The sequence below is a fragment of the Nomascus leucogenys genome, chromosome 8, assembly GCF_006542625.1.
Source record: "Nomascus leucogenys isolate Asia chromosome 8, Asia_NLE_v1, whole genome shotgun sequence".
Taxonomy (NCBI): Eukaryota; Metazoa; Chordata; class Mammalia; order Primates; family Hylobatidae; genus Nomascus; species Nomascus leucogenys.
This window is the reverse complement of record NC_044388.1, coordinates 56,062,102-56,076,454: the sequence shown is the minus strand read 5'-3', so window position 1 is coordinate 56,076,454 and position 14,353 is coordinate 56,062,102. Positions and strand designations below refer to the sequence as shown.

At 47.3% G+C, this 14,353-nt stretch overlaps 1 protein-coding gene across 1 annotated transcript in view; it reads right to left on the bottom strand.

Annotated features, from left to right (window-relative positions):
- The window catches only part of BMP6 (bone morphogenetic protein 6), a 156,364-nt gene extending 143,722 nt beyond the window's left edge, over nt 1–12,642 (bottom strand). The window contains exon 1 of the mRNA XM_030817272.1: nt 11,120–12,642. Coding sequence (XP_030673132.1) covers nt 11,120–11,783 — 664 coding nt within the window. The 5' untranslated portion in view covers nt 11,784–12,642. The remainder of the gene's footprint in view (nt 1–11,119) is intronic.
- Between the last annotated feature and the right edge of the window lie 1,711 nt (nt 12,643–14,353).

The window sequence follows — 14,353 nt, the reverse complement described above, 5'->3', positions numbered from 1 at the left end:
TTGCAGCCATGCCTACCTATGTCTAACCTTATCGAACTGTACACTTTAAGCTGTTCCTTATATGTCAATGTGTCAAATTAAGCTGCATTACCAAAAAATTTAAAAAGAATCGTCTGGGGAATTATCTAGCCTGGGGTTTCTCAACTGTGTTCCAGGGAATTAAGAGCCTTTAGCAATGAGGGTCCAACCAGGAACAGAGAACAAGAGTTTACAACAGAGGGGATTTAATGCAGGGATCTGGTGGCACAGAAGCGGGAGGGCTACGTGGCCGAGCAGGTCATGGTGAGGCAGCCCATGGATTGGCAACTGCAGGAAGCCACGTTCCCTCTCATGAAGGAGGGAGGAGAGCCCAGGGGTCCCTAGCATAAGGTGGGGACCAGAGAGAGCTGGAGCCACAGAAGAGCAGAGCAGCTGGAAACGCATCCTCCTGGGGTCCCTCCCCTGATCTATGAGCACAACAGGAGAAGGTTCAGGAGTGGGTGTAGGGGCAGAGAGGCCTGGGTCTGACACAAGGGGGTTTCAGCCAAAAGAGGTTAGAGAGTAAAAGTCAGTTCAAACTCTGCTGAACCAAGTTAGCAGGCGTCTTTACTTCTGGCCTTGTCAGGGCATTAACAAGAGAAAGATTTGTAAACCTGAAAGAGAGGAATAGAATAGAAAGTGCTTCTACGGCCGTTTCTTGCAGAACATTTTGGAAAAGTAGTAACTTTTTGAAAAATGCTGATCTAGCCAATACAGTTTCCAGACAAGGAAAGAGACCTAGAAATTTGGTTAAGTGGCTTGAAGAAGATATCACAAAAAAGAAAAAAAAAAAAGAAGAAGATATTACAAAAAAGAATAATACTAAGAACTAGAGCCCAAATTCAAGCCTCCTGGATCTTAATCCAGTTCTCTTTCCTCTATAATAAACCGATCATAAGCATGTTCCAGCACCATCAAGAAAACCAGCTACTTAACCATTGTAGTGGGCGAAAATGAGTTGTTTCTGTGGTAGAAAACTCCCAGACTCCATGGACGTGTATAATCTGCTCTGCTAGATCCATAGTAAAGGCTCCAAAACTATAGGTAAGAGCACATACGAAAGTGGAAATAAGTGCAATGAAGTTGCCAATTTTATTAATGGGAGGAAAAGAAGAGAAGAAAAAAAAGGGAAAGCAAGACAGAAAGGGACTCTAACATCCACTGTGTACCTCCTTCACCCCTGCAGCCACGTGGGATCATCTAACAATGATGACAGGTATGTGCATGCATAACAACAGGGTCAAACAATCTCAACAAATCAAGAGTTGGTTAGGAGGGTCTGCCCTAAACAGACCCCATAAAAATGCAAAGGTCTGCTCCTTGGCCCTTGGGGAAAAAGGCAACTCTCCAGATATCTTTGGCTCTAGGCACCTATGGCCTTCTTACTCTTCCCTTCACACACCTTAGTCCTGCCCATGGATATCACTTCTCTTTTTGCTCCATTCAACACCTATTCTCCCACAGAGAAGTATTAAACCACAGCACATCCTAAGTCAGATGTTATGAGACAAGGCTGAATTTCTTAAGCCATGGCCCCACGCTCTTAGCTTTTTTTCTTTTTTTTTTTGAGATGGAGTCTTGCTTTGTCACTCAGCCTGGAGTGCAGTGGTGCAATCTTGGCTCACTGCAATCTCTGCCTCCCAGGTTCAAGCGATTCTCCTGCTTCAGCCTCTCAAGTAGCTGGGATTACAGGTGTGTGCCCACGCCTGGCTAATTTTTGTATTTTTAGTAGAGACAGGGTTTCGCCATGTTGGCCAGGCTAGTCTTGAACTCCTGACCTCAAGTGATCCACCCTCCTCGGCCTCCCAAAGTGCTGGGATTACAGGTGTGAGCCACTGCGCCCGGCCCTCTTCCCTATTTTTATGAGGTTTCCTCTGTAAGGGAGCAGAATTGCATGGGAGATAACAGGTGGGCAATTTAGCTAGAATTCAGTAATACCTCACTACAATGAGTGACGTGAAGAGAGACGGAGAGAATTCACTAAATGTCTCACCTGCACAATATTTGTAAAGGAATAAACACAAACCCCTAATATCCCTCAAATGAATTGCTCTTCATTTACCACATTTCTGTCTCCATTATTGTCTTCTGATATTTATTTACCATTAACCTGTGTAGCTTTTTCATAGAAAACAGCCCAAAGGCAAATAAGCCTATTCGATATATCACCTACAAAGACCTCTGGATTGATGGAGTCTCTATTAATTTAGTTTTACTCTGATCTAAATAGTCTCTCCTGAGGAAGCCTTTTAAAGTCCCCTGATCCTGCCTCTAGGGCCAGTACGATATTTTTGTCAGTTTCTCAATTCTAAAGTCACATAAAGTTTTAATATAAGTTTTCAGAAAGGAAGGAAAAATATTTAACCTCTCCCCTAATAACCCCCCAAATTTTAATAATTCACAAGCACAGAATTCCTATAATTCTTGTTCATTCTTCAGGCTTCTTTATTTTACTCCCCCAAATCCTGCCTAGCATGGATCAAACAGGGCACAAGCCAGGGAGAAATTTAATCACTCATATCTCTGCCTGAGGGATTGTCTAGGTACTATGGTGACAGACACCTCAGTGAAACTATGTGGAGGAAAAAAGATTTTTAAACTCCTAGACTTAAAAAGAAAGAAAGAAAAAAGAAAGATTTCTGATGGATTTGTTGTCAACACATAGAAGCACTATAAAATAAATCCCACATTGTCACAGACAATCAAAATTACTTCTTTAGGGACCACTTAGTAAAACCCCAGAAACAAAATATTCTTCAGCTGAGGTATAATTCTTTCCCCAAACTCTGAATATTTTGAATTTTTATACTTTCATTGACTTGTTTTTCCTCGTTTAATGTACAGCTTCTCCACAGAGGATTTGTAGGGCAGAGTAGTTTCACAGCTCCTCGGCATGATGCTATAGTGGTGGATAACGTCATTACACATTTGTCCAAATCCACACAATCTGCAACACTACGAGTGAACCGGGATATAACTATAGACTTTAGATGACAATGATGTGTCCATATAAGTTCATCAATTGCAACAAAGATACCAAACTCTGCTGGGTGATAATGGGGGAGCCTGTGCACCTGTGGGGCAGGGGGTACATGGGAAACCTCTGCAAAATTTTGCTCAATTTTGCTGTGAACCTCAAACTGATCTTAAAAAAAAAAAACCCTCTCTTCCTAAAAAATGTACAACTTCTCCATTGTTAACTTATTCTGATATGGGAGTCTACAAATAAAATCTGAATAAAAATCAAAGTCAAGTAAAAACTTTTAGTCCTTAATGTTATAGTTTACAAAACTCAGTCTTTGGGCTATTTAAATGTAATTCATAAATTTAAAAGGAGGGAGGGAAAATAACTGGCCTCAGAGAATAAGCAAGGCTAATATTATAAAAAATCTCCTGGCCTAATCAGCTGTCACCAATGATATGGTTCACTCATGCTCTGCTGAGACACAAATCAGAATTTTTTTTTTCCAGCCCATGTTCATGTACAGGAAACCAACAGGACTGTAAACACAGGAACAACAATCAACAAATGCAGATGTTCTGGACGGTGAAAGGGCAAGCGGCAGGAGAGTGATAATAAGGCCCATGGCGGATATCGGAGGTCAGGGTGGAGCCGGCTCCAGGGCTCTGCCTCCGAGGGGCACTGTCTTCTGCGCGCTGTAATTCCACTCCACTCCACTCCTCCCGGTGGCCAACTGAGCTCTTTGGTGATAAGAAAACAATCTGAACATATATTCGGCACTGTGTGGCAAGGACGTTTCAGGCCTAGGACAATCCTGACCTGGCCAGCAGGAGGATCAGTCATCAAGGGCATATGCCTATGAATCTGACAGTCAGGAAGTCTCTCCCACTTGGAACCAGAACCTCATCCTTTAAAAATGTTTGAAGGAGATTCTTCGACCCAGCCATCTGGGACTGTGTTTGAGATAACGAGCCCATGGGGACCCATCAAGGAATTACCTGATGTAATTTAGATATAATCTCTATTATGGACCCAACCTCCTTAATAACGGAGATGGGAAGGGCAGGAAGAGAATCAGTGGATATCAGTGGAACAATGCCGCTCAGAGCAACGTGGTTTTCAACTCAATTTCAGAGCAGAAAACAATTCTTTGGGGTCAACAGTCCTTTGGATATTTATAGATACACATAGCGTTTTCTTTTCTAAAAGTAGAGTTCTTGGAGAAGATGCTATCCACTAAGAGAAAACCCCAACAATTCCAGATTTGGGCTTCCTCGGCTCTTCCAGGGTTGCTCTCTTGCCTGCTTTTGTAATTTCTCCTTCATTATCCACTCCAGCCTGGCCAACAGCCCTATTGCTCTAATACACTAGGATCTCTGTGTGTTTTCATGGATTGTCCCTCAACCTTAAGAGGTAACAGCAGTAAAGAGAAAATGGTGGTTAAAACAGCTAACAAATTTAACTGCGAACAAACAGATTAGATGATATGCAAGAACTTTTCAAGCTCTAAATTCTATGATCTATGGCGAACATACATTCACCAGTCATCCCAAACTCATTTAACCAATAAACCCCAAATAGGTTTTCTGTTGCTGGGGCATACATGTCCCCAGAAAAACCATGTTAGGGATGGTAGCTGTGTTCCCAGCCTGGCTTCAGACTCTGACTTTATGCATAGGGTGCTGAAATACTATGTATTCACATTGGAAAACAAGTATAGAGAACAAAATCTTCAAAACACTAGTGACTGAACAAAAAATCTGATAAATTTCAGTGACCCACAATGTGTTACTGATTTCTAACGCTTGTAGTAAAAGGTGAGCAGGTGGAATGCAGGTTCTGAGAACTTCTGGTACTCTTGAAACTTCAGAGGTTAATGGCACTGAAAAATTAGAGTTAACTCTAATTTTCACTAAAGTGGTGATGGCTTTCCTTCCCCTTCATACAACTATCACCACTTTCATAGATTCCAGGAGAGACCAGTGCCGTTTTCTGACTCACACGTTTCCAGTGGGTAAAAGCTGGATCAGAGATGGGAGTGGGGGTGTTGAAGAGAAGGTAAGGGTATGATCAGAAAAGAAAGTGTATTTGAATAAAGTTAACTCCGCCGTCATGATGAAAACAGGGAAATAAGAACAACATAATGCACTGGTTCCTTGTGGGGAACACAAGAGAAGATGCCAGCTATCCCCTATGCCCCCCCAGGTGACACCCTGTGGCTGGAGCAGCCCAGCTGCTGGGCACATGGCTGGGTTGTGCTGTGGCCTCGGGAGGGTGGGACAGGATGGTTAATGTGTAACAGCTGTTTACGTGAATGGGGCCTTGGTAAATTGTCTATTCCTATCTTAGGGAGTTTCTGTAGTGATTTCTACTCCTTTTACTCAGATATTTATGAAAACTCCTAGTGAAAAACAAAATTGTCTAATTAAAATATTGTCTACTTTTCTTCCCACTACTGGAAGCACCAAAGATGGCAAAATGACTAAAATTCTGAACAGAAGAGGAAGAAAAATAGAATAAAGATCAAAGTAGAAAAATTAAAACTGTAATTACATTGTGCTAAGTTAAACAATAGTCATTCCTGGCCGGACGCAGTAGCGTGAGCCTGTAATCCCAGCACTTTGGGTGGCCAAGGCAGGCAGATCACTTGATGTCAGGAGTTTGAGACCAGCCTGGCCAACATGGTGAAACCCCAGCTCCACTAAAAATACAAAAAAAAAAATAAAAAAAAATTGCCCGGTGTGGTGGCAGAGACCTGTAATCCCAGCTACTCTGGAGGCTGACACAGGAGAACTGATTGAACTCAGGAGACGGAGAGGTTGCAGTGAGCCGAGATCTCGCCACTGCACTCCAGCCTGGGTGACAGAACGAGACTCTGTCTAAAAAAAAAAAAAAAAATCATTCCTTAGAATAGTTCATTTTTGATATAAGATGGGAAGCAGAAAGTGAAGGACTGGTTTGTGAAAAAGTTACAGAAAGCTGCTTAATAATGCAAGACATCGTACCCTCTTCATTTTCCTTGTCTAACTCACCTTCGTAAACAGGAGTGAGGCAAAGACAGCAGAGCTGCTATCTTTTAGTCTGCTATACTATACTACATTCGATAGCCAGTATTTAGCCAGTATTCACAGTCAAGTAAAATATCAATTTGAAATCCAACATATAAAGTAGCTACTCTCTGAAGATACAGAGAGGCAACAAATTATTATATGCTAAAGAAAGCGCTGAGCATTGTTTTTGTATTTAAACAGATTCTTATCCCAGGGAAGCCCTCCTCCAACCTGATCAGAGGTAAGCTCTCAAATAGAGGAACTAACCATGATTCAGCACATTTAAAAAGGATTTATACCCATTCTTAGAAGGACACCCAGAGGAAACACCATCTGAGGTCTGAACAATAGTATCTGCTTGCCCTTTGATCTTAGTTTAAGAACACTTTGTACAACTTTTTTTTGTTGAAATGCCACTGAATTTCAAATTTACTCTTTGTAATCTCTTTAGAAGAACATCTACTGCTTCTTTGAATCACACTCTTGCAACCAAATTCTCCAAACTGCTTTTGCTGTGAGTAGCTTGCAGGCATGGATTTACTTTCTGCTAACAAAAATCTTCTTAAGTACAGGTAGCTTAAATGAAAAACAGTACTACTGATGCTATGTTTAGGAGAAAGAGATAGTGCATTATATCTAGTTACAAATACAAGTAGGGAGTATTCCATTTTTCTTATTTATGTTTCCCAAGAGTAATTTTGTTCAGAAGATTGCCAGTATTTTTAGCACAAGTTTCTTGCTGCTTGTACTAATATATACTGATTTCCTTTTCTGAGCATAATTTGAGTTTTTAAAATGTCCATTTAATCCTAGCATTTGGAGATAAATACCTCGTGAATTCAAATAAACAAGTGAAATCTGAAATGCAGATATTTAATTAAATGTTTTTACTACTCTCAAATGTAATGCATATTACAAATTAATATACATATGGGTGACTAATAAAAAAGGTATATTAATAAAGCATGGCGATTTACCTCAAATACTGTGAACCTCCCTGTCCTAAATGTCTTCACTTTAAACATTTTACTCAATAAAAATCAGGTATACCCTTTCTAAATAATCAAATCTTCCAGATCAGTGAAATATGAATTTGAAGCATGGGCTATGTCTATATGTTCACTAATTCAGCCTTTTCAAAGCACCTTCCATGTGGTCAGCATTATGTTAGGCACTTGTGCTACTGTAGTGGGTTAGTGTGGTTTCCGCCTTTGGAGGCTGACATCCTACAGGGGAGACAAACAAATGAGTAAGCAAATTTAACAAGAAAAAAGAAAAACTTGTGATAAGTACAAGGAAGGAAATAGGCAGAGTGCTGTCATGGTACAGAAGTGGGTGGGATGGAGGCATGACCAGTTTATATAGAGCAGCAGAGAAAGTCTCTCTTAGGTGAATTTTAAGCTATGACCTGAAGGATATCTCTCCAAGGTCACCAAATTGGCAGGGATGCTGACTAGGCTGCCAAGACATTTTTAGCATTAGAAAACAAATAGAAAATGGCATCTGTGGCCCTGAGCGAATGCAAGTTCACGAGCTCACCCAGGCACTCTGCACACCAGCAGCCCAGGCAGCAGACGGTTAGCATTTAGGAGGTGACACATCCCAGCCTATTCACCCAGAAAGAGTTTGAAACAGTCAACGTAAACAACAATGAGCTGGTTGGATGACCAGCACTTGCGCTATGAGAGAGAAATTTATCCTGTTGATTCATACTTCCTGATAGTCCGGCTGGCTTACAAGGCTCAGGGTGTTTCAAATGTATTTCATGAGTAAATTATTCCCCCAGTCCCAGGGAAGTCGGATGTTTACAACTATGTAATACTTTCCCTTGTACTTCCAGTTTGTAATTTACTTAACCTAGTAGGTATAAGAGTACTTTAAAACACAGCGCTGTAATGTTTATCTTTCTGTAGATTCTTTAATAGATGAGTCAGGTAATGTGGCAGTTAACATGGCATTGACACCAATTAGGAAATCTGTAATTCTCTAGCATCCCTATATAGAGAACCCAACATTGGTACGCAGTAACTTTCTTCAAATGAACTGTCTTTCCTATGTTCAGAGTCATGGCAATCAGATTTTACCCCATTCTAGCCTCTGATGATGAAATACCCCTTTCCTACTGCTAAATGGATTAAGATGAAATAGAATTGCTTCATTGGCAGGTGGCATGGCTTGCTGCTTGGATTCTACTTACTTGCAAAAGGTTTTCTCTTCATACTATCAGTACAGAGCCCAGAACTGGACCTACAGTAGCTATAACTTGTACAAGGAGCCCAGTGATGGGAATATGAGGGGCTTGGGATAGAATTCCCATCCTAGAATTCTCTTTCAGTTCCATGTCAGCCTGTCCTGGGGCCTAGAATTGCATTATTGGGTGAGTTCTCTTGAAAATTTTTAGGGGATATTTTATATCTTTCAAAATCCTTTATGGAAAATGTCAATATCCCTAGGGAGATACTATGTTAAACCATCACCCTAGCAAGGATTAGTTGACAGCCAGCTTTAAGCAGTGTGACTCAGAAGCAGTGTGTCCCTGTAGCCCACGAAAAGTCAGAGAAGCAAGGAATAAGGGGAATTTGGGGGCCACTGAATACAGTAAATGTGACTGTACTTGACAAATTCGCCTTAGGCCCAGCTCTTGAAATTTCAAATACCATCTAAGGCAGTGGTTTCCAAACACTGACATCACCTGAGATCTTGACACAACAATGACACTGCTGGGCATGGTGGCACACTCCTATCTTCCCAGCAACTCAGGAGGCTGAGGCAGGAGGATTGCTTGAGGCCAGGAGTTTGAGTCCAGCCTGGGCAACGTCGGGAGAGCCTCTTTATTTTTGTACAAAAGAATACTGCTACCTGGTTTCCACCTCCACACATTCTGGTTTGACATGGAGTGCCACCTGGGCATCTGGATTTTTTAAGGCATTCCCCCCCACCTCCCACGTAACACCCAGGTGATTCTCATGTGTAGCAATGTTTGAAAGCTTTGCTCTTCATCTCTTACTGGGACAATGTATCCATTTCCTTCAGACATTGGGATCTCCTGTGCCAGTGTTTCTTGACCATGGTAACATATTAGAAAAACCTAAGGTACTTAAAAAAAATGATGCCTGTGCCCCACCCTCAAAAGATTCTGACCTAATTGATCTGGGTCCACGAAGCGACCCTAATAACCCTAGATCTCTAAGTCCCCCGGGTGATGCTACAGGGCAGCTAATGCTGAGAACCTCGGTCCAAGCCCAGGAATTGTTTTCCCAGGGACTGTAACACGATTCTCTGTGAAGTAACCAGGAGTGCCAGTCTTCCTCCCCTTTGTCCAGGTTAGGACTACCCCCAAAAGGCAATAAAACATTTCCCCAGAGCTGCCAGGAAACCTGGAGGCGGGGTGGGGGCGGGGGGTGAGGGTGGAAGGAGAGGAAGAGAGCAAGGGGAGGAATTTAGTAAGTCAGAAGCAGCACAAAAGTTAGAATAACGAACAGCGCTGGTCCTCTGCCACCCTGGCCCCCACCCGCTACAAATTTTATTGACTGGCATGAGAATTTCCTTAGAATGCTTCCTGGAGGTGGCTCAACCTTGGATTTGGTTCCAATAAATTGTGAAAATTCTTGTCCAATCAGAACCCCGGGCAGTGCAAGCAGCCAGATTGGCAGGCCCTGAGCCTGGACTCCCTGTGAGATTCTGTTTCACGAATTTCCCAGGAGGATTTCTGCACCACTTGGATGGCAATCGCCCTGCCTCCACACCCTGCCTTGGCTCTTACCCCCCATGTTCTCTCCCTCAAAGCTCAGCGGAGTTGGGAATCATAGATAGGCTGGTAAAGAAATCACCCAGATAGTCTACGCGGGAATCATTCCGGTAAGTAATGCCGTTAAAAGACGAACATCTTTGACGTGGCTGGGAGACCCGTGTGCTCCTTTGGCGACTGTCTGCTCACCCACTCTAGGGCCTGGGCACAACCACCGTCTCACATGGGAAGGAGGCCCGCGAAGACCCACCCCGCCGCGCAGCTGCACCCATCCCGGGCGTAGCCACTGCACCCGTGATCTGTCCGCTGACAGCGCGTCCCTCCATCCTATGTCTGCTCTAAACTAAGTCAGTTTATGAATGAAAAGCAGAGGCATTAACTCCGAAGAAAAGAGTCTTCTTTGCAACCTTCTCATTTACAGATGAGAAAACTCAGGGGGGTGGGAGGGGGGAGAAAGGGCGATGTGACTCGGTCCGGGTTTGCCACAGAACATTTGTGGCGGAGCTCGATTTAGCCGCCCTTGAATTTCCATTCTGTTGCCTGGCAACCGGTTCAGAGGAGCTCAGCGCCCAACCCCGGCCCCTACCCCGCACCCTTTCTCTGCCCGTGCAGCTTGGGCTGCATTGATCAAAGCTTCAGCCTTTGGGGACAATGGCCAAGGGCATGTGAGCGGGGGCACAGGACGGATTACCCCAGTTGAGCTTTCATCCCGCCCCAAACAGGAGCGAGCCCCGCCCGGCCGGGATCCGAGCGCCTTCCGCGGTGCTTTCGGGACTTTCCTCTGCAACCTCCCCCAGTGCCGTGGATACCTCTAAACATACTCATGCCAAGTTTTCAAAGTTCCCAGCCGCTGTCGGATGCCCTAAAAGTCTCGGTGGGAGAACTGCACTCCAAGTTAAGGGGCAAAAGAAGGCAGTTTAGAGGGAAAAATCGTACTGAAGAGCCCTCTTCCCAGGATGGCCACACTCGGGCTGGACTTTTCTGCTGCAGTTGAGTTAACGTGGCCAGAGCTGGGCAGGAGTGAAAAACAAGCGCGGAACGTGCTCAGGGAGTCCGCAAATACACGCCCGCTGGGGACAGCGCTCCCGGAGCCCCGCGGCCCGGCCGGCCAGCCGCCTCTCGGGCCCTCGGCGCGCAGCCCTGCCCGCGGCGCGGGGGAGCGCATGGGCCGCCCACCGCCGCGCAGGTGGCGGGAGCACAGCCTGCCTGTCCCCGCGTCCTCTGGCGCACCAGGCAGGACCCGCGCCCCGGGAGCTCCTCCACCCCCTCACTCCATCCCCTGGGCCCGGGACACTGAAAAAGGAAAAATGTTCTCGTCATTACGTTACCCCAAATCCTTACCCAGGTTCACAAAGCTCATGACCATGTCCGCGTCGTTGAGGAAGGCGCTGTCCTGCGCGCTGGTCAGTGGGGACGCGCCGCCGCTGCCAGGTCCGGGGGCCAGAAGGCTCTTGCGGTTGAGCGGGTGCACGGCGCCCGGGGCCGGCTGCCGACGCTGGGACGAGCTGGCTGCTTCGTGGGGCCAGGACTGCTGCTGCTTCTTCTCCGACGCCCCGTCCTCGTCGTCGTCGGTGGACAGGGCGTTGTACAAATCCAGCATGAAGAGGGGCGCGGACTTCAGTCGCCCGGGAGGGGGCTCTCCGCGAGGCAGCTGCTGCTGCTGCTGCTGCTGCTGCTGCTGCGGGAGCGCCGGGGGCTGCGGCTGTTGGAGGCCGTGCAGGGGCCGGGGCCGGTGCGGGAGCCCCAGAACCGACAAGATCTCCTTCTGCATCTCCCGCTTCTCCTGCGTCTTGAGCCGCTGGTAGAGAAAGCCCGAGGAGGACTGCGGCGACGGCGGCGGCTGCTCCGTGCGGCCGGGGCTCCCGCCGTCCCCCAGCAGCTGCCCCCCGGCGGCGGCGGCCGCGGCAGCGGGCAAGGGCGGCCGCAGCGGCGGGGGCCCGCAGCAGCTGCACAGCAGCCCCCACCACCAGCACAGCCACTGCGCCCTCCGCCCCAGTCCCGGCATCCCCGCCCGGCCGGGCTGCCCCCGCGGATGCCGCGAGGAGTGGAGCGGCGGAGCGAGGCCGGAGCGCGGCCGCTGTGGCCCTTGACGTGAGCAGTCCCCGCCACCTCTCGGCGGGCTCGCTTCCCCTTCCTGGCCCTCAGTCCTTATCTCTCATGGTCGTCCTGTGCGCCCCCAGTTGCCCAGGCTAGAGGGGTGGCGAAGGAGCGATCACCAGGAAAACCGCTTGGAAAGGAGGAAGGGGAGCCTCACAGCCTCGCGCAGATCTCTAGAGGCGCGCGGTCCAGGCCAGGTGCGTCCGAGTCCGGGCTGCGGTGCAGCCTGCGCCCTGGCTCCTGCGAGTCACGACGCGGTCACTCTGGGCCTCGCTGGCCGCGCACGTGCGCTGCCCCGCGCCCTCCCTGGCGGCTGAGTGGGACCCGGGGCAGCGGGGAGCGGGGCCGCTCACGAGCTGCGGGAGATGCCCGGCATCACCGTGGCGCACGCCCCTTGCCGGATCGCAGGGCCACCATGAAGTTTACCCCGGCGCAGGGCTCAGGTTGCGGCGACAAGGCGTCCCGAAGTGCCAGTCTACTCCGCGAGGTTTAACTTCCTTCTCGCTCACGAACTCCGCGCCCCTGAGCCCTCGGGCACCGTCGCTCCCCCTCAAAATCTCCGCGCGCCGCACGCCTCCTCAAGCGGAGGCGGCGAGGATCTTGCTTTCCGTTCGGCGGTCGCCCGGCTGCACAGCAAACCCGCTCGCAGAAAGGATGGGAAGGAAGGGGGCTAGTGCACCGAGCAGCGGCCGCGGCGGCAGCGCCGGAATTCGCAGTCTCCCGCCTCTCCACGCCGCGCTCTCCGCAGCGGCCAACGTGGGCTTTCTGCTGCGCGCCCGGCTCCAGGTACAGCACTCCAGCCCCGGGACTCCCCGCCCCGCGGTAACCGACAGGCTGGCAGCCAATGGGGACGCGAAGCTCGCGGGCTATTTAAATAGCCCCGCCCCTTCTATCACCCTCCCTCTCCCGAGAGGCGTCGCCTCCGCCGCGCGTAGGTTTCAAGACCCGGGAATTCTTGGAGGCATGCGATGAGCCGCGAGGTGCCAAAGGCGAAGAGGTCATCACTAGTAAGAATGATCTGACCAATATCCCGATCTGAAGCTTTCTCTTTTACCATCATTTAAAAGGCCTAAGTTGATGCTTTAACTAAATAAAAATAATAACAGCGATTAAATCACTATACTGCCAGAACTGAGGAAGAAAAATGATAGCTTTTCCATCCCTTCCTTAGTATCTCTTATTGATGTAATGTAGGCGTTTAGCGGACACGTGGCTTTCCACGGCAGCTGCTGGAAGTTGGGACACACCCTCCGGGGAGCAAACTGACCACAGAGAGGGCCACATGTAACCCAAGCCAGCGTCCTCAGGGTTTGAGGTCGGATGTGTTGACTTATCTGTTCATTTGGGCTTTGGTTTGGCTTCTTAAGCTAGCACCCAAAAGAAAGAGGGTGTAATCAGACAATATATTAGAAAAGTCGTCCCCTCTCTTCTTGGAAATGCCTCAGTAGTTCTCCAGCTTATCTATTAATGTTGCATTTTAATATTGAAATACAATGTGACTGATACGCCGCAAGATAAAACTTGAGGAGAGGTGATAAAGATAACTCCAGGAAGAGCAGGGGCTTGGCATGCGTTCTGAATGGTCAGGACAATAGACAGGGTCCTTAAACACAGGTTGCTGCGGGTTTTAGACAAGATAACACCACCACCAACACCATTTGCCGATGAGGACGCAAATTCATTTGCCTTTACCCCGCCCAAGAACATCCAGTCATCTATGGATCGTAGAAGCAAATTCACGTAAAACATTAAGGTTTTTTACTTGGTGAAAATTGTGTGGAGTTGAAAATAAAAACTGCAATTTTCTGACTTGCCAGCCTTAGTCCAAATGGTCCTAGGCATTTGAGAGTGAAGTCAAATAGATTATAGACTGTGGGATTCATGAATTTATGAGATCATAGGCTTTCTGTTGATCCAAATCTTATAAGCATTCCTATCCTATTTCCAAGAATCTATTTCTCATGGGTAAATAGAGACCACCACTGACTCCAACCACCCACTGAGTCCTTCTTTCTAGTTCTGTCTTGGCCCAGACACAAGTGGTCATTTAGAAGAGTCTTTATTTCTACAAATATCTGATAGCTATTAATTTCAGGGCACAAAACTTAGCACCCCTGAATGCCAGTCTTTAACCATCTCTACAGGGATTTCTTCCATCCGAAAAGATAATACGATACTTCATCTGGGATGCCAAGACCCTTAGAATTCAAGAGCCCTGTCACTTCTTTTTTCTGTATGGAACATGTTAGGGACATAAATTCATTGCAGTGCCCCCACAGCAGCCAAGAGCTCTGCTCAGAAGATCTGAAATTCCAGCAAATACACCTAGGCTTCCTGCCAAGAGCCTCCTTTTTTAAACCTAGTTGCACCTTCTTCATAAGACTTCTGCTGAGATGCAGGCAGAGTCAGAGACTTTCTACCTACGAGGGCAGTGGGGAAGACACAGGAAACTCAACATTTCAAGCATGGACAAGGGCA